General features: G+C 33.4%; 1 protein-coding gene and 1 long non-coding RNA gene across 2 annotated transcripts in view; one reads left to right on the forward strand and one right to left on the reverse strand.

The window, feature by feature from the left end:
• Positions 1–4,790, reverse strand: part of sff (BRSK family serine/threonine-protein kinase sugar-free frosting) — a 41,626-nt gene extending 36,836 nt beyond the window's left edge. Inside the window, exons 1-5 of the mRNA XM_089713222.1 lie at positions 4,784–4,790; positions 4,287–4,381; positions 3,851–3,936; positions 3,433–3,573; positions 596–746 (exon numbers count right to left, since the gene is read on the reverse strand). Coding sequence (XP_089569348.1) covers positions 596–746; positions 3,433–3,573; positions 3,851–3,936; positions 4,287–4,381; positions 4,784–4,790 — 480 coding nt within the window. The remainder of the gene's footprint in view (positions 1–595; positions 747–3,432; positions 3,574–3,850; positions 3,937–4,286; positions 4,382–4,783) is intronic.
• A 5,681-nt stretch (positions 4,791–10,471) lies between these two features.
• On the forward strand, positions 10,472–11,268 carry LOC149475528 (uncharacterized). Its single transcript, XR_016318040.1, has 2 exons — positions 10,472–10,603; positions 11,120–11,268. It is a non-coding gene; the product is annotated as an uncharacterized LOC149475528 (long non-coding RNA).
• Positions 11,269–24,019: the final 12,751 nt, after the last annotated feature.

Below are 24,019 nucleotides of genomic sequence, written 5' to 3' on the forward strand. Positions count from 1 at the left end.
GTTAATTATGTACAAATATACTAACATTCTTTTTTAATGTTACCTTTGTTATATTTTGTATTAAATACATATGTGTAAAGTATGTTGTTTCCTTTTTTGCCTAATGCTTCATAAATAAGGATAGAACATCGAAATTTATTCAATGTAAAAGATGTATGTGATGTATGTAGTAGGTATTTTAAATAATTATTTCGAGTGTGTTTTAAAATAAAAATAAAAATAAATAGGTAAAGAAAATAAAAAAACAAAACAAAAAATATTTTAAACTTTATTGAACGAAAAAATAATAATCAATGTGGTTTAAAATAAATATAGTCCATTGTATAAATCTGTCGTATCTAGAAATTAAAGATTTTTAAACGGATTTTAAACGCGATTTATTCATTATATTATTGACCACGCTCGCTGTAAAGTGTTTGAAACGTCGGGAAAATAATATTATGAATAAATCGCGTTTAAAATCCGTTAAAAAGTCTTTAATTTCTAAATTTATAATACTCGCGTAAAACCAAACACTAGAAAATACTCTGTCGTATCGTTAGACAAAAAATTTATTCAATCGGTAACACAAATCCAATAACTACAAAATACATACCCTTATAACTTCCGGGCAAGCGTAATGTGGACTTCCACATGATGTCTCCAGTAAGGAGCCAGCTGGTTGCAGGGACGCCATACCGAAGTCAGCTATTTTAATATTGTTCCTTTCGTCTAGCAGCAGATTTTCCGGTTTTAAATCTCGGTGGCTGGAACAGGTAAGACCAATATTTTTATTACGTACTAGCTTTCGCCCGCGTGGTGTTTTGATAAAAGGTAGCCTATGTTCTTTCTCAGGGTCTAAAGATTGTCTGTGCCAAATTTCATCAAAATCGGTTGAGAGGTTTAAGCGGGAAAGCGTAACAGACAGAGTCATGGGCGTAGCCACGGTGGGGCAGGGTGGGGCACTTGCCCCACCCTGGCTCTGACCTGGAAGGTACCTAACCAAATCTAAAAAACGTAATTATCTAGGTACTGACTACAAAACTTAATATCCGTTAAAAAATTCTCACTCGAAAGTTGTCAGGCGACACAAAAAAAATGCGATCTAAACAAAAAGCTTGCGCTTCTATGTTACATGATTTAAACCACTTTTGGTGCCAGAAAAAGTAGTTTAGTACTGTTACCCCATTCAAAGCTGTTTTTATTTAGCCAAATTCGCACTAAATTTCCCATCCAATTTCACTTTTGTTTTAGGATAAGTTACTGACCATAAAAGCACAAAATGCTGACAGATCCAGGTGGAGCTACGCGCTCGCAATCTTACATAAAAGTTTTTGGCCGATATCTCGGAAACTATCCATTTTAAGGCAAAAAATATTGGGAATTTTTTTTAGGTAGTAAAATTTTACATCTTTTATACTTTGTAAACTTTTTGTAAAACTTTCCGTTTACGATTTATGGCCTATTTAATGAGCCGGTTAATCATCTTTGGCAAGTAACTCTTTAAATATTGGATTAATCAATGAAATGCATAGGCGTTAATATATTATACATATTATGCATTATCCATTTATTAAGATTACTTTATTTGAAACTTTTTTTTCTAATGCTTTTTGAGTTATTTAACGTTTGGCGATAAATAGTAAATTTCAAGTTACCTATGTATGTTTCGTATATATTTCGTACAACTAAATAATATTGAGTAGTTATTTTATATTCGGATGCAAGAATAAAATTAAGGAAAATATTTTAAAAAATGTATTAAAAATTTTCTATAAGTAAAAAAAAAAAATCAAAAATTTTGCCGTTTCGGAAACGGTGAAAATCCACTTGCATTGGAAATTTCTTCTTCGTTTTTATTACATCCGTAAAAAAACTTTTGGCCTGCCACGTCACCCGCCGAGCGGTGGCATTTCTACATTATACGTGGAACAACTCAAAAAATATGGGCACTAGAAAAAAAATTTCAAACAAAACTTGTATAGAATAAAGTCACCTAAAAACTATGTACATTGTACATACATGCATTTTATTCATTAATCCAATATTTTAACGATCAACCGGTTCATCAAATAGGCCATAAACCGTAAATAGTAAGTTTTACAAAAAATTTTACTGGGTATAAAATATGCGAAATTTTACTTTCTACAATAAAGTCTAAGCAACTTTTGCCCTAAAGTGGATAGTTTTCGAGATATCGGTCAAAAACTATAAGATTGCGAGCAAAGCTCCACCTGGATCTGTCTGCATTTTGTGTTTTTATGGTCAATAAGTGACCATTAACCTAAAACAAACATGAAATCGGAAGTGCAAGGTTTTGCTTTATTTACTGAGTTATTTAAAATGGTTTATTTTTCTATTTACATCTTAATATATATAAATCTCGTGTCACAATGTTTGTCCACAATGGACTCCTAAACCACTTAACCGATTATAATAAAATTCGCACACCATGTGCAGTTCGATCCAACTTGAGAGATAGGATAGTTTAAACATGTAGGTACCACGGGCGAAGCCGGGGCGGACCGCTAGTAGACCTATATTTTATGGTAAAAAGGAATCGTATTATTGTATTGGACAGATAAACTATATAATATAGGGATGAAATTTGCAACATAAACGGCTGTAGGTATCTTTTGTTTGTTTTGATTTATTCATTATTATTTCAGCTTGATACCGCCACGGGTTCTTGAAAAAAAAGTAGACCGTATTTTTAGACAGACAGCCAGACGCACAACAAAGCCTGCCTGTCGGACGTCGGTGTCAACACACTTTTTCTCAGGAACGCGTAGAGTTATCGAGCTGAAATTTATGTCTACGGTCTCTTAAAGCTGTTAAAAACTCAAACTTATAAGCCAACGCAATCAAAAGATACAGCCATTTTATGCTGCAAATTATCGCAAATTTCGACATTTGCAAGGGAATCAAAACCTACATTGTACTTCCCGTGAACACAGAGTCTTGAAATTTGGTTAAAAGCACAGATAAAGGAAAAATTGCTAAAACATACATTTTAGAGTTACAAAATAATAAAAAGTGGGTTCGTTCGGAGCCCTCGGTGCGCGACCCCGACTCGCACTTGGCCGGTTTTTTTTGCCCCACCCTGTGCCCATGGCTAGCTACGCCCATGGACAGAGTTACTTTCGCTTTGTTTTTAAAGCCTTTTCTTTCATTGTAAAAAATATAACGAATGTATGAAATTCAAATACAAATAGGTACATAAATATTCAAATACAGAAAGTGTATGTTTCACCAAAATCATATAAATGTTAAAAGACCAAGTCTTAAGCATGTCTTAAGTTAAGTTTTTGTGTTTATCTATTCAGTATTTTGCATATGTCTGCCTCACCATATAATTTAAATTATTTTTAACAAACTTCTCTTAGAACTAAGCATCAATCATCATGCATTTTCATCTAGGCTGCATTTCCTTAGCTACTTTATCCAACTCACCAAATGGAATGGCTATGACAGAAGTCCAACGCAGATATAATCTGTCTAAAGAACCTTCTCGCTTCCTTCGGTGTGAGCCTGCCCTTTTTTACTAAATAATCAAAAAGTTCACCACCGCTAACATGCTCCAATACTAAGTATCTGGAAATAGGAATAAAGGCAATTAAAAATACACACTTAAAAAAAATAACACTAGAATACCCGCATATAAATACGCGGGTGTTCCACATCTGTCTATAGTGAATGCAAATGAATGTGTTTCGAACAAGTGTCTAGTTGATGTCTGACCGTTGCAGTGGCAACACGTCTTGTTTATATGAGCATTTTAATGTGTTTTATACATATTGTATTAGGATAATATAAAATATTTTTCCCTACCTTGCGTATGCCATTATTAAATTACAATATGTATACTTACAAATATTTCTTATTTTCATACACATCAGACAAGCCAAGAACGTGTGGATGCTCTATAAGTTTCATTATGGCTATTTCACGTTCCACCTGAAAAAAAAAATTTGTAGTTTAATTTCCTTTTTAAAGCAATTTTATACCTATACGTAATTGCAAACAAAAGTTTTCCATTCTATTCGTGGTATTCGTGGATAGTCGAAAAATATAGTTAGTCAATTTTGGTTTAGTAGGTATTTCAATTTTTTACGTTGCAAATAGGCGGTTAGAATAATATAAGTAAGCCTATGTTATAACTAATAATTATACAACTTGGCATATTGGGTTTGATTCCCAATGTAACTAACTAAAATTCGTTGAAAGATTCGGTTGAATTTGATACCTAACTACTTGCCAGTTAACAAAATCAATTATGTACTTATGAATAAAAATTATGTACCTACCTTCATAAGCACAGATTCGCTAAGTTTCTCCCTATTTATAATTTTGATGGCCACTTTCTTCCCTGTCACGCAGTGGACGCCCAGCTTTACCAGGCCTGAAAAAAAGAAAAAAGATTTTACAACATTAGTTTTCGGGAACGTCGTTTTAAAATATCGTAGACTAGCGGTTCACCCGTGGTACATATAGGTAACTGCCCCCCTAGTCATTAGTCAAGTGGCTTTCTGTTAGCGTAGCGTTCAATAGAATAGACTACGAATGTATGAGATTGACGTAAGCTGTAGATACGTTTATCTACAGCCTGTCAATGATTATTTATTATATACTGAAATGCTGTATGATTACGAATAAATAGATAAATAAATAAATGTAGATACTATTATTAAGTAGTACATAACCTACAAACTTACTTTCTGGGAAGGTACCTACTCTAAATTGAAGAAAATATCATTTTGAATGCATATACCTCACTTTACAATTGGTTCAAAGAAATGTTTACAAATCATTGTTGAGCGGCTAGCGGAATATACGTCTTAAATATCATAGTACTGTGAAAAGCCTTGGAATTATATAGAGCTGTTAATACCATATAATTTTATATTGCTGTATAGTCCGGTGTCTACGTAGTAATTATTAAATAAAGGCAGCCAAATTGTACATTTGTATTAAATTTGTCTTACAGCTTACTGTAAATTGTTATTACTCATTACATTGTACAATTTAGTGATTTTTATTTATAAGCCAATCATGAGGAGTCGGGCTACATCCTCGACTGTCATTCATCAACAATCTATATTTCTGTAGATATGTATTCGAATACATGAAAAATATATTATATCATAACGTTCTAATTAGATCATTTACTTCGTGAGCGATACTAATTGAGATTAAAGAACATAAGAGTTAAGTAGGTATTAATCCGATTAAATAGTAGTGTTTATTGCGTGAGCAATACTAAACTAAATGAAAAACAGTTTATAAAACACCAGGAGAAAAACAACGATCACGAGGCGGGATCGACTTTTCGCCTTGCTGCAGCCTGATCCCTTCATTCTATTCTTTAAAAAATTATCATTTATGAAGCATTTGAATGCTAAAAAACTAAATTTGAATAAGTTGTAAGTATCACATCTAATAAATCATCTTATACTATCCAACTAGTAGGTATGTAAATACTAAATTTGTCTAGCACTTGAAAGGTTTACGCTAAAATAAAATTAGACGCACTCTAGTTTAATTGGATTGCCTACATGGGCAGTGGGTACACACCGTCCGTGACACTATTACATAGTGTTATAAAATCTAAATAAATATTGTATAATTCAATTGGTTTGTAGTCCAACAATGTATTTGCAACTGGAATCCGAGTTTTATAGTTAAGTTTTTCAACAAGTTAGGGAGCCAGGTGCAAATTTGGTTAACTATTTCCTCTCAAGAGATAATTCGTCAGTCGCATGAGAGTATAGTATTATAAAGCCTCGTGAACGTCAGCTGGCGCTCGGTTGGGGGGGTGAGCGGTTGTAGCCTCCCACGCACATAGGAAAAAAAAATACATTCATTCATTCATTTCCTCTCAGCTAAAAATTTGTCAAATTGTAGCTAACCCAATATCTCAACGAAAAAAAATAGTCAGCTGGTTACAACATGGTGTATTATACGTCAGCTGGTGTCTCGAACATGAAAGTTAAATTTAAAGAAAAATTTATTTTCCGTTATTTCCTCTCAAACAAAAATTTACCTGATGATAGCTTATATGTAACTGTGGATAAATATATATGTCAGCTGGCTGTATCTTGGTGGAAAAACCGTCAGCTGATACGGGAGGCTGCAACCGCTCTTCCCCCCAACCGAGCTCCAGCTGACGTTCACGAGGCTTCATAATACTATACTTTGATGCATTTTACTAATTACCGCTTGAGAGGAACTTGGTCATAAAATCTGCTGCTGGCTCCCGGACCATAAGGTAAATTCTTTAAAGGCTAGGTGGGTAGTTTATTGATTCCAATTGTAAAAGATTTTACAGGTACATATTGTACTTTCTGTTAATTATCTATATCATTTTAAGGTATTAAGTTTTCAAAATAAAAACACACTCAATTCATCAGATCAATTTACTTTTTAGTTAAAATTTTAAATAAAATACATCAAATTCCGTAACATCGTATATTAGATAAATTTGAAGTTATGTAGGTACAGGAAATTAATTGATTACAAAATATACTTCTAAAATACGATGTTAGTCATAGTGATCCTACATTCCTAACTATCACATTGTACTCATTACTGTAAAAATATAATGTGATAAATTCTAATAAGAGAGTAGTTACGTATTCCCATTACGTTTTTCCATTTAAATAATTTAGGTACTGTTTATTAATTTCCAGGTGTAGGTATCCGTTAAATTTTGTTCAAAAATGTACACGCAGAAAACTCTCATATATACCAAAATTACCTCAAACAAATAACTCCGGTCTCCGCACATTTCTATCTCCAACAGGAAAATACTTCACCAGTTAACAGCTCTATATAATTACATTAAATGTCAAAGCATTCGCTCGAAACCGACTTTATTCAGCATGAAGACCTTGTTATGGTAAGTTGGGTTCATTTTTAACCGACTACGAAAATGATGGCTTTAATTAAGTTTCTTTTTCCCAAATTCTGAGATATTTCAGTTATTTCAGTATTTGTGTTACCAACTTCAATTATTGTTCCTCAAATACCTATATTATTGTAATTTAGGTGTTTTATGGAAAACAAGCTTCTGCCTACGATTTTTTTCTATCAAAGTCACATCAAGTACGGTGAAAGTTTCAATGTAATTAAATATTTACTCATTAGGTATTTGCTGCGCAATCCATACTTCCATACTAATATTATAAATGCGAAAGTAACTCTGTCTGTCTGTCTGTTACTCAATCACGCCTTAACTACTGAACCAATTTGCATGAAATTTGGTATAGAGATATTTTGATACCCGAGAAAGGACATAGGCCACTTTTTATTGCGAAATATGTACAATAATATTATGTAGTAGTTAATAATATCAAATCTTTTTTATTTCTTACTTTTCCGTTTTTGAAGTCGGTTGTTTTAACGCAGTTATTTTTATTTAATACTTTTTAGTGTATTTTTCAACACGAATCAAACGAGCCCAACTCGATAAAGTTGAGTCAATATATTACCGAGTTCCTATGGTCACCTTCCGATTCCATCATCAAATCAGCTTCATGTCATGATAATGTTTCATCGCTATCAAATTTACATACGTATACAAAATTTCAGCTCAATCGGTTACCGGGAGGTGAATCAAAGTTACTTGCTACATATCAACTTAGTCATCGAGTACAGACAAAAATGCTCATAAAATAAAAACTACTGGGCCTATCCGAAAAAAAAAATTTATGGGACCAATTCGACACCATTCCGCATCGAACAAAAAAGAATCACGTAAATCGGTTCAGAAACCTCGGAGTACTCGGTGTACATACTTAAAAAAAAAATACACCGGCCGAATTGATAACCGCATAAAATCGCATGGAGAGCTTAATTTTCATTAAAGGCTCTAATCGTACGGAAAGCTAAATTTTCACAAAAAAGCTCTAATCGCACGGAGAGCTTAATTTTCACAAAAAACTCTCATCGCACGGAGAGCTTAATTTTCACAAAAAGCTTTAATCGCACGGAGAGCTTAATTTTCGCAAAAAGCTCTAATCGCACGGAGAGCTTAATTTTCACAAAAAAGCTCTAATCGCATGGAGAGCTTAATTTTCATAAAAAGCTCTAATCGCACGGAAAGCTTTATATACACAAAAAGCTCTATTCGCACGGAAAGCTTAATTTTCACAAAAAAGCTCTAATCACATGGAGAGCTTAATTTTCACAAAAAGCTCTAATCACACAGAAATCTTAATTTTCACAAGAAGCTCCAATCACACAGAGAGCTTAATTTTCACAAGAAGCTCTAATCGCACGGAAAGCTTAATATTCACTAAAAACTAATCGCATGGAGAGCTTAATTTTCATTAAAGGCTCTAATCGCACGGAGCTTAATTTTCACAAAAAGCTCTAATCGCACGGAGAGCTTAATTTCCACAAAAAGCTCTAATCGCATGAGAGCTTAATTTTCACAAAAAGCTCATATCGCACGGAAAGCTTAATTTTCACATAAAGCTCTAATCGCACGGAGAGCTTAATTTTCACAAAGAGCTCTAATCCCATGGAGAGCTTAATTTTCACAAAAAGCTCTTTTCGCACGGAAAGCTTAATTTTCACAAAAAGCTCTAATCGCATGGAGAGCTTAATTTTCACAAAAAGCTCTTTTCGCACGGAAAGCTTAATTTTCACAAAAAGCTCTAATAGCACGGAGAGCTTAATTTTCACAAAAAGCTCTAATCGCATGGAGAGCTTAATTTTCACAAAAAGCTCTAATCGCACGGAGAGCTTAATTTTCGCAAAAAGCCCTAAACGCACGGAGAGCTTAATTTTCACAAAAAAGCTCTAATCGCATGGAGAGCTTAATTTTCATAAAAAGCTCTAATCGCACGGAATGCTTTATATTCACAAAAAGCTCTATTCGCACGGAAAGCTTAATTTTCACAAAAAAGTATTAATCGCATGGAGAGCTTAATTTTCACAAAAGCTCTAATCACACGGAAAGCTTAATTTTCACAAGAAGCTCTAATCACACAGAGAGCTTAATTTTCACAAGAAGCTCTAATCACACGGAGAGCTTAATTTTCATAAAAAGCTCTAATCGCACGGAAAGCTTAATATTCACTAAAAACTAATCGCATGGAGAGCTTAATTTTCATTAAAGGCTCTAATCGCACGGAGCTTAATTTTCACAAATCACCTACCCACTGGGTATATCATATCAAGCAATATCTAGCATGGCTGGGTAGTACCCAGCCATGCTAGATATTTTTTATAAACTTCACAGTCTAAAGAAAATATTGCAAAATCGTAAACCTAACAATATTCCGAGGAGACAGTATCTTAAGAGGATTTATTTTGCTTGCCGTAATTGATATAAGAAGCAATTAATTTTCAACTTACAGTATAAGTAAACATTTTCTGTATTCTCTAATTAAATGTCTAAATAATTTTTAATTTGATACTCAAAATATATAAACTAACAATACTATATTTACATAGTAATAATTAATTAATTATAAACTAGCCTTTTCCCGCGGCTTCACCCGTGTGGTATTCGGTAATATCGCGCGACATGGTAGGTAATTTTTTCAGTACCTTCTACCATTTCTTCCTTTCCTAAGTTCAGCTCCTTTTCATACCAAATTTCATCAAAATCGGTTTGACAACAATGAACTTTCATACAGACTTTCATTTTCTATAATTATACTTTCACGACTATACCACTCAAACAACTTTAAAAATCAATCCTTAAAAATTATTCCTATAAATGTAAAAATTAAGAATAATAGTTGTTGCCACGGGGCACACTTAGTTTTTGAATAAAACGAAGTAAAATCCATACTAACTTTATTAATATTATAATTATGCGAAAATAACTCTGTCTGGTTGTCTGTTACTCAATCACGCCTTAACTACTGAAAGCTAGTAATATATATAATGTTACATACAATGTTATACATAATGAAATAAAGTCACAATTATTATTATAAAGAAAACTTATATGCACTCGAGTCTCGACTAACCATTAATTTTCATACACGTACATAATTCATAATTAGCTTGCTCGGACTTGCTCATTACCTACTTTGTGAAACATGATAAAAATTATTAATTTTAATCCTAATTATAAACTGTGTATATTCTAATAAATTCCCTACCTAGGTATCTACCGTAGCTTATATTATATTCTATCTTCCTAGTATGACTTTCCTGAAACTCCTAATACAAATTCTTTGGCAAGATTCAAAATCCCAAAATCGTCGCTTTACTCCATGACGTGACGACATTGCTATGACGCGAGAAAATTTACTCACAACGCCCCTAAAGAAGTTTCACTTCAAAAAAGCTACCTTTTATCAAGATCATAAGCTGATGATATTTACTAAGTCTTTCAAAAACGTCGCGAATCGAAATCGGAATTAGATGAAGAAGAAGACAGTTATTTTAAGCTCGATGCTAATATAATACCATCTGTGATATCTACTACACATCTCTTTTTATATTTATTAATTGATATATTTTAGTATTCTAGTGTTAACAATGCGGGTAGTTGCGAAACCAACGATGGAATATCTCGGCGCGATTGAAGCAATGCCTCCCAGTGTTACGGTGTCGGCCCTCGCGGACAGACGTGCTGCTGAAGCTAACGCTATTAGTAATAGTAAGTAATTGTGTTTTTTGCGTGATGAATTTAATAATATGAATGATGTTAGCTGTAACATGTTTGTTCAGTTTTCTTTGAAGTATTTTTCGCCAATATAAAGTTAATTAATCTATACTAATGTTAAAAAGCTGAAGAGTTTGCTTGTTTGTTTGTTTGAACGCGCTTATCTCAGGAACTATTGGTTTGATTTGAAAAATTCTTTCGGTGTTAGATAGCCCATTTATCGAGGAAGGCTATAGGACTGTAATATATATTCTAAGGCTATAGGCTATATTATAATATCATCACGCTAAGACCAACAAGAGCGAAACAATGCGGGTGAAACCGCACAGCACAGCTAGTTATTATATAAATGTTTAATCTATAGCCATATTATTAGAAAATGGAAACATATTTTCTAGTTTATAACATTTTATTGTAAGTGAAACACTCGATCTTGAATTTTTTTTTCACTCATAGTAAATAGAAAACTAAGATTTCATACTTTCGTAACTATAAAATTTCCCTTTTCAGATCCTTTATTAACGAATTCGCTCTTCCAAATCGTGCTAGAAGAGTCAGACAGCAAAAGAAGAGTACAGCGATACAGGGACATAGAATAAAATATAGGTAGAGCCGGCATTGATTATGATTATGAAATAAATTGATTATTTATTGAAAAAGAGTATTTTAACTTTTTAGATGGAGACCCTAGACAAGATTTGTATTGAAATATTTCCGTTAATTTTGCAAATTCTTAGATATCTATTACTTAGTTACCAATGGCATTATTTTTTTAAATGTATATTATTATACCTACACAACGTTAACGTAAAACTTAACGCAGTGAATAAAAACTGTAAACACACAATTTACAACACAAATAACATTTATTTCAATCTATACCAGTGTTTATCAATCTTTTTCATGTCTGATGTCCCCGCCTCCATGATAGTAATCAAAATTTTTTAACTTTTGAAGAAATTTTGTACCAAGAAAGACAAAAAAATATGGACTTTTGACACTTAACGTGTTTGACAGTTCGCTCGATGATAAGTGACAACTGCTGTCACTGTCATTTCAGTTAGCAATACAAATTTACATTATCTGTGCTCCAACTCACCAGTCTGTCCCTTGCCCAGGGTCTTTTCAAGCCGAAACGGCCCGACATATTGGTACGCCTCTGGGGCCGACGCGCCTCCCCCCTCCATTTTGTTAGTCATGTGTTGCTGAAGGAGATCACGTGTTGGACGGCCATTTTATCTGGAAATACAGATTTTATTAAAGCTATTGTTTTTGCTATACTAGCTTTCCGCCCGCGGCTTCGCCCGCTTTGTCTAAAACCTAATAAATTATATACTAAAACGTTCCTCTTGAATCACTCTATCTATTACAAAAAACCGCATCAAAATCCGTTGCGTAGTTTTAAAGATTTAAGTCATTTAAGCATACATAGGGACAGAAAAAGCGACTTTGTTTTATACTATGTAGTGATGTACATGGTAACATTTAGTAATGCGACCAGCCCCCTTACGTTGTTTTTATAAAGCAGTTTTATTTCGAGTGTGGAAAAGTGACAGCACTATTATAGGTTGTCTAGCACCATCACTTTCCCACACTGGAAATAATACTGCTATAACACATCATGGAATGCAGGGGGACATGGAATACAAAATAATTGTCCTTTATTTTCAAAAGAAAAAACTGCACACAAGTAAATCGGATTTTTTGACATTAATTTATACATAAATATTCTTTGTTGGATCGCATAATACTAACCTATAATATTTAATCTTGTACGTTGTAACTTACAATGAAAACAAAAAAAATATTTTTTACACCGGTATTTTCCATATTGGAAAGCGAACCCACATACTTTGGCACAATAATCAGCAACTACTACACCACTAATCAAAATCATACTAAAATATAACCTCAGTTTCTTCTGCAAATACAATAATTTACTTTATCTATTGACCAATGCGGTTGTTTCTACAAAAGAGAGGTCAACTATTGGCATATTGCCAATATTAATAAACATTAAATAAAACATGAGCTAACATTGTGTTTGTACCAATTATGCACCAAAATTTTATCTTAGGTATAACATGGTATAACGAAAACTTTCCTTTTTTACGAAAATGAGCAATTTTCGAAAAAAAGGATAGAACACATTTATCTATAGATACTTATTATAAAGCGTTTGATTGTTTGCTTGAACGCAGTAATCTTAGGAATGATTTGAAAAATTATTTTACGTTTATATTAGTCAATTTTTCGAGGAATCAGATCGCGCGGCAGGTCACCAATGCGCTGGACCGACCAAGTGAAATCTGCTGTAGGAATTCGCATATCTGACTGCGGCAGACAATCTAGTAACAGGGAGAGATGGCGGGAGATCGTGCAGAAAGCTGTGTCCGCCTCTACCACCGATGTGGACGTCTCAACGTGACCACGACCGCTCTGCCATTAAGAGTGAATCGACAAAGAAGAATTTATCGAGGATTAAGGCTAGGCTGTAAGCATCACGCTAAAGACCAATAAGGCAATGCGACTCAAAAGTCAAAAAGAAGTGTCACATTACCATAATACACTAACTAAGTAGTAAGTAGGTACCTATAGCTTAACGATCGATTATTTTCGAAGAAACAATCGAATCATATCAATTGATGTAGAAAAAACAACTACAAGTAGGTACCTACTTTAAGTATTTGCGATTTGATTCACTTTAATTAAATCAAAATATATAATTCTCATCTACAATACTGTCTGGGATTAGGGTTACCAGATGAAAAAATCAAAAGTCCGGAGAAAAGGCCTGATTTCCATGGAAAAGTCCTGAGATTTTCTACAGCTTGAGAATATTCTCTCAAAAACGTATTATTATCTTGCGCACGCGTTTTACGCGACGCGTTGCAAGCTTGTATGAAGATCGCACTCAAAACAGCGGGGTGGAGGGAGGAGGGGGCGCCCGTCGCCCCGCAGCGTGGTTGCCGCTCGATCGCTCACTCAGTCAGTTCGTCTTGCGCCATTACGAAGGTTGGACTACGCTTCATTGAGTGTCACCACGGGACGGGCGAGCGAGCGAGAATCGGAGCTGTTGGACGGATACGAGTTAAAATGTCTTCAAGTACCAAACGACCACGATACGTGTGTACATTCACAGATACTTTAAAACAAAGATTTCCGTTTATGCAAGATGGTAGAGAACCTACCGAAGTGTTTTGTACAATATGTAACAATCATTTTTCAATTAAGTTCAAGGGAGGTGCTGATATTGAAAAACATATCCTAACGGGAAAACATAAAAAAAATAGTTTGACTGTTTCAAGTAACACCAAAATCGACTCTTTATTTCAACCACAAAGTTCTGGACTGACAGACAAAAAATCCGCCGCTGAAGCCACTTTAGCGTTTCACACAGTGAAACATCACCAGTCATTTAAATCTATGGATTGCACCAGCCAACTGGTTAAGGCTATATTTGCCGATTCCAACACTGCGAAGAGTATTTCTTGTGCACGATCGAAGACTGAGGCCATTGTAACGGGCGTGATATCTCCGTGGGTAATTGAACAGGTACAAGTCTCATTACAAAATGTCAACTACTTGGGCGTTTCCACAGATGCAAGTAATCACGGTGCTGAAAAAATATTTCCTATTATGATACAATTCTTCGACTGGCAAGAAGGCATTAAAACAAAACTGCTGGACGTGCTGAGCACACCCAATGAAACTGCTGACACTATAACAGAGATAATTAAAACAAGCTTGCAAAAGTATGACTTGTTGATGAAATGTGTATCATTTACAGCAGACAACGCTAATGTTAATTTTGGCGGAGTTAATCGGCAACCGGGACAAAATGTTTGGACTAATTTAAAAAACTTTCTGGACAAAGATATCGTAGGAGTTGGGTGCCCAGCGCACATACTACACAATTGTATTCAACATGGCACTGATAATCTGCATATTGATATAGAATCTGTAGTAATGAAGCTGTTTAATTATTTTTCCGTATACACCGTACGCACGGAGGCGTTGAAGGATATCAGCGAATATATAGACGTCAATTATCAGAAACTTTTGTTTCATAGCAAGACCCGATGGCTTAGTCTGTTTCCAGCCATCGAAAGGATTTTAAAGATGTATGAGCCGTTGAAGCAGTACTTTTTATTCACTCCTGGTGTACCAGTTACTTTGAAGAACTTTTTTGAAAATCAACTCAGCGAAGTTTATTTATTTATTGCTCACTCATTAATGTCAATATTTCAGACGAAAATTGAAGACATTGAAAAAGAAAAGAATTCAGTTTTAGATATAAAAAGAATCCTCGAATCCACACATGAAATTTTAGTTGCACGCGCGGACGCAAACTTCATGCCACTTAAAGTGCGAGAGTTGCTGGCTAAGTGCACTGCGGAAAACCGAGAAGTTTTCAAGCACGACCTTAAAAATATGTATAAGATTTGCTTAGAATATCTGATCAAGTGGATGACGCCTTTAGATGATTTCAAAGTCTTTAATTGGTTGATGCTGAAAAAGGGCCAAATGATCGACTTTGATCAGATTGCTTTATCATTTCATTATCTAAATGGAAAAGGAATACACATCGATGATGTGAAGTTATTCGATGAAATTGCATGTCTGAATAGTTTTTTGACAAAACAGGAAGAAACATTTTTTGACATAATGCTTCATGAGTTGTGGGCAAACATTTTCAAGACAATAGGTATTTCACGATTGCCAGAGATACTGCGTATCTGTCAATATATATTTGCAATAACAGCTCAGAATGCAAACGTAGAAAGAGTTTTTTCTATCATGGGAGCTCAATGGTCGAAAGAAAGAAACCGACTAAACGTGTCTTCAGTTCGAGCTCTACTTTTAATTCAATATAACTTGAAGAGTTTAACTTGTGAGGCATTTTATAAATCAATTATAAAAGAAAAGAACTTACTTAAAAAAGTTTCCTCAAATATTAAATACGACAAAACTAATTAAGTGTCTATTTGGATAAATAAGTATTGATTTTACCTACAATTGCTACCAAAAGAATATTATTTTTAGTTTGTTTCACTTAGATAAATAAGTATTGATTTTACCTGCAATTGTTACCAAAAGAATATTATTTTTAGTTTGTTTCACTTAGATAAATAAGTATTGATTTTACCTGCAATTGTTACCAAAAGAATATTATTTTTAGTTTGTTTCACATAGATTTGATTTTACCTGCAATTGTTACCAAAAGAATATTATTTTTAGTTTGTTTCACTTAGATAAATAAGTATTGATTTTACCTGCAATTGTTACCAAAAGAATATTATTTTTAGTTTGTTTCACTTAGATAAATAAGTATTGATTTTACCTGCAATTGTTACCAAAAGAATATTATTTTTAGTTTGTTTCACTTAGATAAATAAGTATTGATTTTACCTGCAATTGTTACCAAAAGAATATTATTTTTAGTTTGTTTCACTTAGATAAATAAGTATTGATTTTACCTGCAATTGTTACCAAAAGAATATTATTTTTAGTTTGTTTCACTTAGATAAATAAGAATTGATTTTACCTGCAATTGTTACCAAAAGAATATTATTTTTAGTTTGTTTCACTTTGATAAATAAGTATTGATTTTAACTGCAATTTTTACTAAAAGAAGATTATTTTTAGTTTATTTCACTTTGATAAATAAGTATTGATTTTAACTGCAATAATTGTTACTAAATGAAGATTATTTTTAGTTTATTTCACTTTGATAAATAAGTACTGATTTTAACTGCAATTGTTACTAAAAGAATATTATTTTTAGTAGTTTAATAAGAGAGATCTTTAAAATGTAACCTGTGTTTTATTGAAAATCCTGAGCTATCACTAGATTTGCTAAATCCGGCCGGAATCCTGAGAAGAGTCGAAAAATCCTGAAATCTCAGGACAAATCCTGAGATATGGTAACCCTATCTGGGATCCTAACAAAAGTTACAATGAGAGCTGAATAGTTAAGTCGAATTACAATATTTTATGAAAATAAAATACCTAAGTACTAACACTTGGACAAATCCGCGTTCCATATATTCCTAAATGCTGTAAATGTATCAAATTATGAGTCAATTATGAGTAAATTTTCACAGGAAAGCGATATATTCGAAAAGCATTTTAACACGCGTGATCAAAAAACATAACAATTTTTAATTTTTCATGAGTTTAGGTGGACCTAAATAATTTCCAAACGCCTAAACAAATCGCAGTTATATAATTAGCTTATTTCTTTGGCTTTTTGATAGTTCAGAATGTCGTAAAACAGTTTGGCCTGAATAATTTAAAATACCTACTGCAGACTTAACTAATTATTTAGCTGTTACTAGCTGACCCAGCAACGAGCAAACATTGTTATGCCAAATAAAGGATACCTTATTACTTAGGAGCATAATTAATAGTTTATCTACGACTTATTCTCGGACCTATAAGAATACACGTTTTTCAAAAATTGGTCAAGCTGTTTTTAGGTGCTTAGTTTAACAAAAATTTGATACATATAGAGATTTGATCGTAATTTCTTCAGGTTGTCAACAACAATTATTTTAATAAATGCTAAAAAGTTGTTTAATGTAGATAGATGCGTAATTTTTATTAATTATTTTTTGGAAAACGCAATTTTTAAGCATGTATATATGGCTACGGGCTACCGACATAATTATATTTCAACTGCACATAGGTTTTTAAAGCCTATAAAATTATAATTGACATTTGTTTATTAAATATGAAGCGAACGTACCTATTCACGTGCGAATATATATTTTAATAATTTATAAGTAGAAAAAATGTACATATGAACCGAACATACATTTTTGTTACGATTTAACTCAGGAACTACTGAACCGATTTCAAGTTTCCAATTTTCATCTTCAAGTTTTGTTCAGGATCCTCTGGATGTTCATAAAAAAATTTTGGAGCATATTATTTTTTTTTATTGATTATTTACGTCACGATCAAATCTATCTATATATTACTTTGAATATAATTAGAAATGAAATTTGTATTAAATTAAAAAGAATACTAATAAATCATTACTCATTAGTGTGTATTTTTAAAAAGCTCTTTAGCAAAGATTCACCAACGCCTACGTTTAACATAGAATCAAACCTAATGAACGCTTTTACGAGTGATTGCTAAGATATTTTTAGAAGGAGCTAAAATTTGTTTTGATATGGGTTGGGTCGAAATGCATGGAAATAGATGTTTGCAGATGAAGCTTTTTGGGAAATACTGTTAAATAATTGCAATTATTTATCAAATTAATCGAATAAATGATTGAATCAAGTGCCAAATTCATGTTAAATTCATGCGCGATTATATTTCCCAGTGACGTCAAATAATTCGACGCGTATTAATAAATTACTTTTAATTAATAAATTAACATTGAATTACATTAATTTCTTTGTTTTTAGAAACCTCTCGCCCAATTTTTTGAACGAATTCCATTTTCCCAACAACTATTTTTAGATCGAAATTCAAAATTGATTTTTTTTTTATTCGGACTGTGGCACGGGGGCTCTACATTTTATAAAGCTAGTTCACACTGTACATCATTTATAATCAATAATAGATACATTACCTTCTAAAACACTAAAACACAACACATAATAGAGATTCCGCATTCACCGTAAGTCACAGAAAATCAATACCTTCACGAGTAATGGACACAAAATTTTAACTTCACATAATAAAAACACTTGGTTGATTATAATTTGGCGACTATCTACGGCTTGGTAAAATTGTAAAAAATATTTTTTCTTGCATTGTTACATAATTGTATGGGTGTAAAATTTGTTTTTGGTGGTGTAGCTACTAGCTAGCGGGGCAGATCGCCGTCGGCTCTCGTCGGGATATTTCGTGTAGGGGTTGAGTCACGCACAGGGGTGGCTTTGCGTTCCATTTCACGGTATTGTTTTTATATCATAATATCATGCATTTTAGTTAACAATTTTTTTCATGTATTATTCTTTTATAATAGCACTAGTAGGTAATAAATAAATTTGTTTGTACCTAATTTATTTATGTTAGCGCGTTTAATTTAAAGATAAAATTATATTTTAAAAGTAAATCAATTGATGTACTTTATTAATTGTTTTAATAATAATCAAATGGATAAAAGTATTAATTTATCAAATAATAATAATATTACATGTCATATTCAAAATAACGATCAAAACAACACAAATAACACCTGCGCTGACTCACACAGTCACGCCACTCGAATAGTCGTCCTATAAATAACAGTCGTCTGCAGTTGCGAGTGATTCTTGTACCGACTTTGGTCGAGTCAAGATGTCTAAAAAGTATTATATCAGTATTTAATTACGTAATACAACCACGCTTTAACATCAGAAGTAGAAGATGAACCAGCCCTTCCTCGGAATCCTGGCAGGCTGGCACAAATTCTTCCATCATACTACGTGACACTGTGCAACTGTCACTGTCACCATCATGACAGTATACGACTGTGGACTTCAACCTTCGAAAAAGTTGGATTGAATTGACTTCAAGTAAACAAGGATGAAGGAACTTGCACAATGTGTGTTTTATTGTGCGTTGTGTGAAGTAAATATTTGTGGTGTGGAATATTGTAACGGTAATGTAGTTCATCAATATTATAATGTGATGTGCAATCCGGGCGGTTGTCCAGGATATTTGAGCCTTTAATAATTGTGGTAAGCGAACGACGTACGTCACAAATAATAAGGTTTTGATCCCATGGAATTTGGATCCAATGTGGTGCCTTCGATGGCGCCCAGTGTAAGCTATTGTGGTGGTAAATTATTATTTTTCTGTATTTTGACGATTGAAAAACGCTTCTAAGCGAAGTCCAGTTGAATAAATCAATATTTGAGTTTGAGTTCATCGTATGGATGTGATGGTGTTCTATAAGGTCAGTTTGGCCGAGCGGTTATGTTTGTGTTATATCAAAAAATATCATTGTGTTTTGACATCACGAGATAAATTACCGTACTCATTTCAAATGAACGTACGAGGACGTTATTGTGTTATTGTTTTACTATGGCCAAGCCGGATATAATTTGTGTTTTAACTTTTAATTATGTTCCAGGACTTATCACTTGAGAGTTGAGATACAGATGAGATACAGAAGCCGCTGTTCGCAGCTGGAAAAACTCGTTGAGCTATCGAATCCTATGTAAATCACAATAATACTCGACAATGATTGCTATGAAGCGAAAAGTAAAAGCAATTGCTAGACTACTATTATGTCCTATGTACGTGTAAGAATAGCACCTACCAAAGCCAAATTTAGATGACCGTGTTAGCGGTAATGGAAACTAATTATGATAATCGACTGCCACTTGTCTGTACGGGTCTTCTGTGACTTAGTCTGACAACTGGGCAGATAATAATACAATCGAATGCCACTTGTCTGTACGGGTTTTCTGTGACTTAGGCTGGCAACTGGGCAGATAATAATAGAATCGAATGCCACTTGTCTGTACGGGTTTTCTGTGACTTAGTCTTACAACTGGGCGGGAAATAATAACCTGATTGTCACTTGTCAGTATGGATCCAGACAGTGGTTTAGTCTGACAACCGGACAAAGAAACAAATAATTTGAATATTATGTACTTAAAACAAGTCTGAATGTCATCAGCTGAAATTAATTATATCATTGATATTTTGAGTTTTGAATTACCGCTCAGAGCACGAGCTTTTTTCAGAATGGCCGTGTTAGCGCGTTTAATTTAAAGATAAAATTATATTTTAAAAGTAAATCAATTGATGTACTTTATTAATTGTTTTAATAATAATCAAATGGATAAAAGTATTAATTTATCAAATAATAATAATATTACATGTCATATTCAAAATAACGATCAAAACAACACAAATAACACCTGCGCTGACTCACACAGTCACGCCACTCGAATAGTCGTCCTATAAATAACAGTCGTCTGCAGTTGCGAGTGATTCTTGTACCGACTTTGGTCGAGTCAAGATGTCTAAAAAGTATTATATCAGTATTTAATTACGTAATACAACCACGCTTTAACATTTATATGTAAGATTTTTAAATTATAATTATAATACATACTTACTTGAATTATAATTATAATATTAGGTACTGTCAAAGTTCATATGAATTGAATTGAAGGTCACTGACCCCTGTGAAGTGTGATCCAATTTTTGACAGAAATAAGCGAAATCGAAGGAAGAATTAATATAATATAATAGGTAGTAAAATTTTCCTTTCCTTTGTAACAAAAAAAACTCCTGAACCGATCTGGCTGAAACTGTTATGCAGATAGTTTTAATACAGATTATATATTTTTCAATACTGATATTAACTAGTTACTTACTTTCGATTTGTCCCGGCCGCGGCTTCGCCCTCTTTGTCTAAAACCTAATAAATTATACACTAAAACCTTCCTCTTGAATCACTCGTTCTATTAAAAAAAACCGCATCAAAATCCGTTGCGTAGTTTTAAAGATTTAAGCACACATAGGGACATAGGGACAGAGAAAGCGACTTTGTTTTATACTATGTAGTGATGATACATATTGTAAGCGAATAGAATAAAGTTGCTGACAAGTGACATGAAGACCAAAAATACGTAAGGGTAATGTTTGCTGGGTCGATTTTGAGACTCTTCTTGCTTCTTGCTAAACAACTGAACAAAGGTTTTTTATAGACTGTTACAGAAAAATAAGGTTGTCCTTTAATATACTTAATAAATATTTCAGGACAATTTTCACACACAGCACGATCTGATCCCATACTAAGCTTTCGCTTGTGTCATGGAAACAAGATGGCTGATAAACATACATATATTATTTTAAATAAATACTTATATAGATAATTAACAGCCAGACACAGAGCAAACATCTATGTTCATCACACAAATATTTGCCCCGGGTGGAAATCGAACCCACGACCTCTGGCTTGGAAGGCAGGGCCACTACCTACCAAGCGGCAAGCCAATCATATTTTATTCATCGTAGGCGCAGTCGCAGCCAGTCAGCTAGTAGTTAATAACATAATAATATTTATATTTTTGGTTTTATGGCATTCAAATGCTTTATAAATATAAATTTATAAAGAATAGAAAAAATTCGATCACGAGGCGGGACTCGAACCCGCATCCTTTCGCGCCATTCCGGGGCGGATGCCTGACCAACTCAGCTGAGCTGAGTTGGTCAGGCATCCGCCCGAATCGAAAATCGAATTTTTTCTATTCTTTATAAATTTATAAATTTATAACATAACAATATATTCTATCTACACATAAAATAATTGTAGAAGACTGTCGCGCAGACAGGGTTTCGCGCAAAAACTGATAGACGAATTTTGATGAATTTTTTTTTTGTTATTACAGTCTTCGGCAACATACGGTTACGGTCTATCTATATACTTCGGCATAGGTATATTATAGCTGTGCTCCGCGGTTTTACTCGCAATGCTCCACTCCTGTTGGTCTTAGCTCTATGATATTATAATATATAGCCTTCCTCGAAAAAAGGGCTATCTAACACCGAAATAATTTTTCAAATCGGACTAGTAGTTCTTGCGATTAGTGCGTTCAAACAAAGAAACAAACTCTTCAGCTTTATTTATTTATTTATTTATTTATTTATTTATTTATGATGCACCAACAGTAACTCAATTTGTAACATTATATAAATAATCGTACATAAAGTCTTAATCTAAATTGGCTACTAATTATAGGTACATACAGCATTACTTAAGAATTGGATTGAATTTAATATTTAATCTAAATAATTATACACAGAAAAAAAATGTTAGATGTAGAGCAATGTGAAAACAATATTGTCAAAAATAATTGTCGGAATTCAATAACATTTTTACAGTCATTCAATAACAGATTTTGAGGATTAACGATTTAAATTTCGTTAATGATTGACCGAAGATGTCTATGTCTCCCGAGATACTCGTGAGCTTATTATACTCGTGGGAGAGTCTCACTATGGTATATTTATAATACATATTAGTATAGATAACCGTGCGAAGCCGGAGCGGGCCGCTATGTTTTTATATACAACGTTCACAGTTTTTCTGTAGTGTATTTAGTATCAGCATTGCACCCGTGCGAAGCCGGGGCGGGTCGCTAGTTATAATATATAGCCTTCCTCGAAAAATGGGTTATCTAACACCGAAATAATTTTTCAAATCGGACTAGTAGTTCTTGAGATTGGTGCGTTCAAACTTCAAACAAACAAACTCTTCAGCTTTATAGTAGTAGGAATTAGGAAATAATTTATTTTGAAGAATTTTATTGAATTTTAATGTACGCATGCGCGGGCGCTGCTTGTAGCATAGTACAGGGTGTCCCACTATCAGTATACTAAGCGCGAAGGGACTTGTAGTTTTGCATACACTGATCACGTAAAAAATACCTAAACAACAAAATTACGTCAAAAAAAAATGGTTGTTTGTAAAGTAGGTTTACGATCGAGATGTTTACGTGATAACATAATGCAGTGGCAGCGCTCGAGATGAGACGGGAGATCGGTCCGTCTCTCTCTCGTTATACCTGCGATCGCGCTCGTGAGGTTTTGGTGTGACAACATGTCACCCGACTAAAACGATTTTAAAAACGTTATCACGTTAAAAACTTTTATTAAATTTTTCCTTAAAATCCATGTTTTCTTCTCTAGCTTCGCGCAGCAGGCATATCATATAACCCGTCGCTAATGTGAGCATTTTGTGAAAGCTTAATCTTCAACGATAGCTTAAGTGCGGGAGGCAAAGTTGGGCGGATTTCTTCAGGGGTGTACACATAGAGTTTTAAGAATTCATCTATTTGAAAAAAAATGCGTCTGGAATTTTATAAGTATTTTTTACGTACTCAGCGTATGCAAAACACCCTGTGGGACACCCTGTATTACGTTGACATTGATAAATTAACTGTATATAAATGCGTTTAAATCCATACGTATTGTTTTTATGCAAATTTTTTCTATGTTTTATTAATTTGATTGACTTTTTGACCTCAGTGCTTGTCAACATTATACTTTTTGTTACATTTCTGTTATTTTAACCCAAACATCATAGCTGCAACCATTTTTAAATATGATTAAAATCTAGACTTTATTTAAAAACTAGCTGCTCATCTCGAGTAACTTGGGTTAATTTAAACAAAATTAAAATATAGCCTATGTTGATCTGTTATAAGTATTATATAACTTATAACTATACAGTGCAGCTCTAGCAATTATTTTTCAAAAGCAGTAAGTATATTTGAAGTTTCTGCGTTACAAATATTATATTATCTTCAAAATATACTCTTACTAGATTACCGCCCGCGGCTTCGCCCGCTTTGTCTAAAACCTAATAAATTATATACTAAAACATTCCTCTATCTATTAGAAAAAAACCGCATCAAAATCCGTTGCGTAGTTTTAAAGTTT

Source organism: Colias philodice, chromosome 30 (assembly GCF_061535455.1).
Source record: "Colias philodice isolate Cphi_HAF_F1 chromosome 30, ilColPhil1 Martin Lab GWU primary, whole genome shotgun sequence".
Lineage (NCBI taxonomy): Eukaryota > Metazoa > Arthropoda > Insecta > Lepidoptera > Pieridae > Colias > Colias philodice.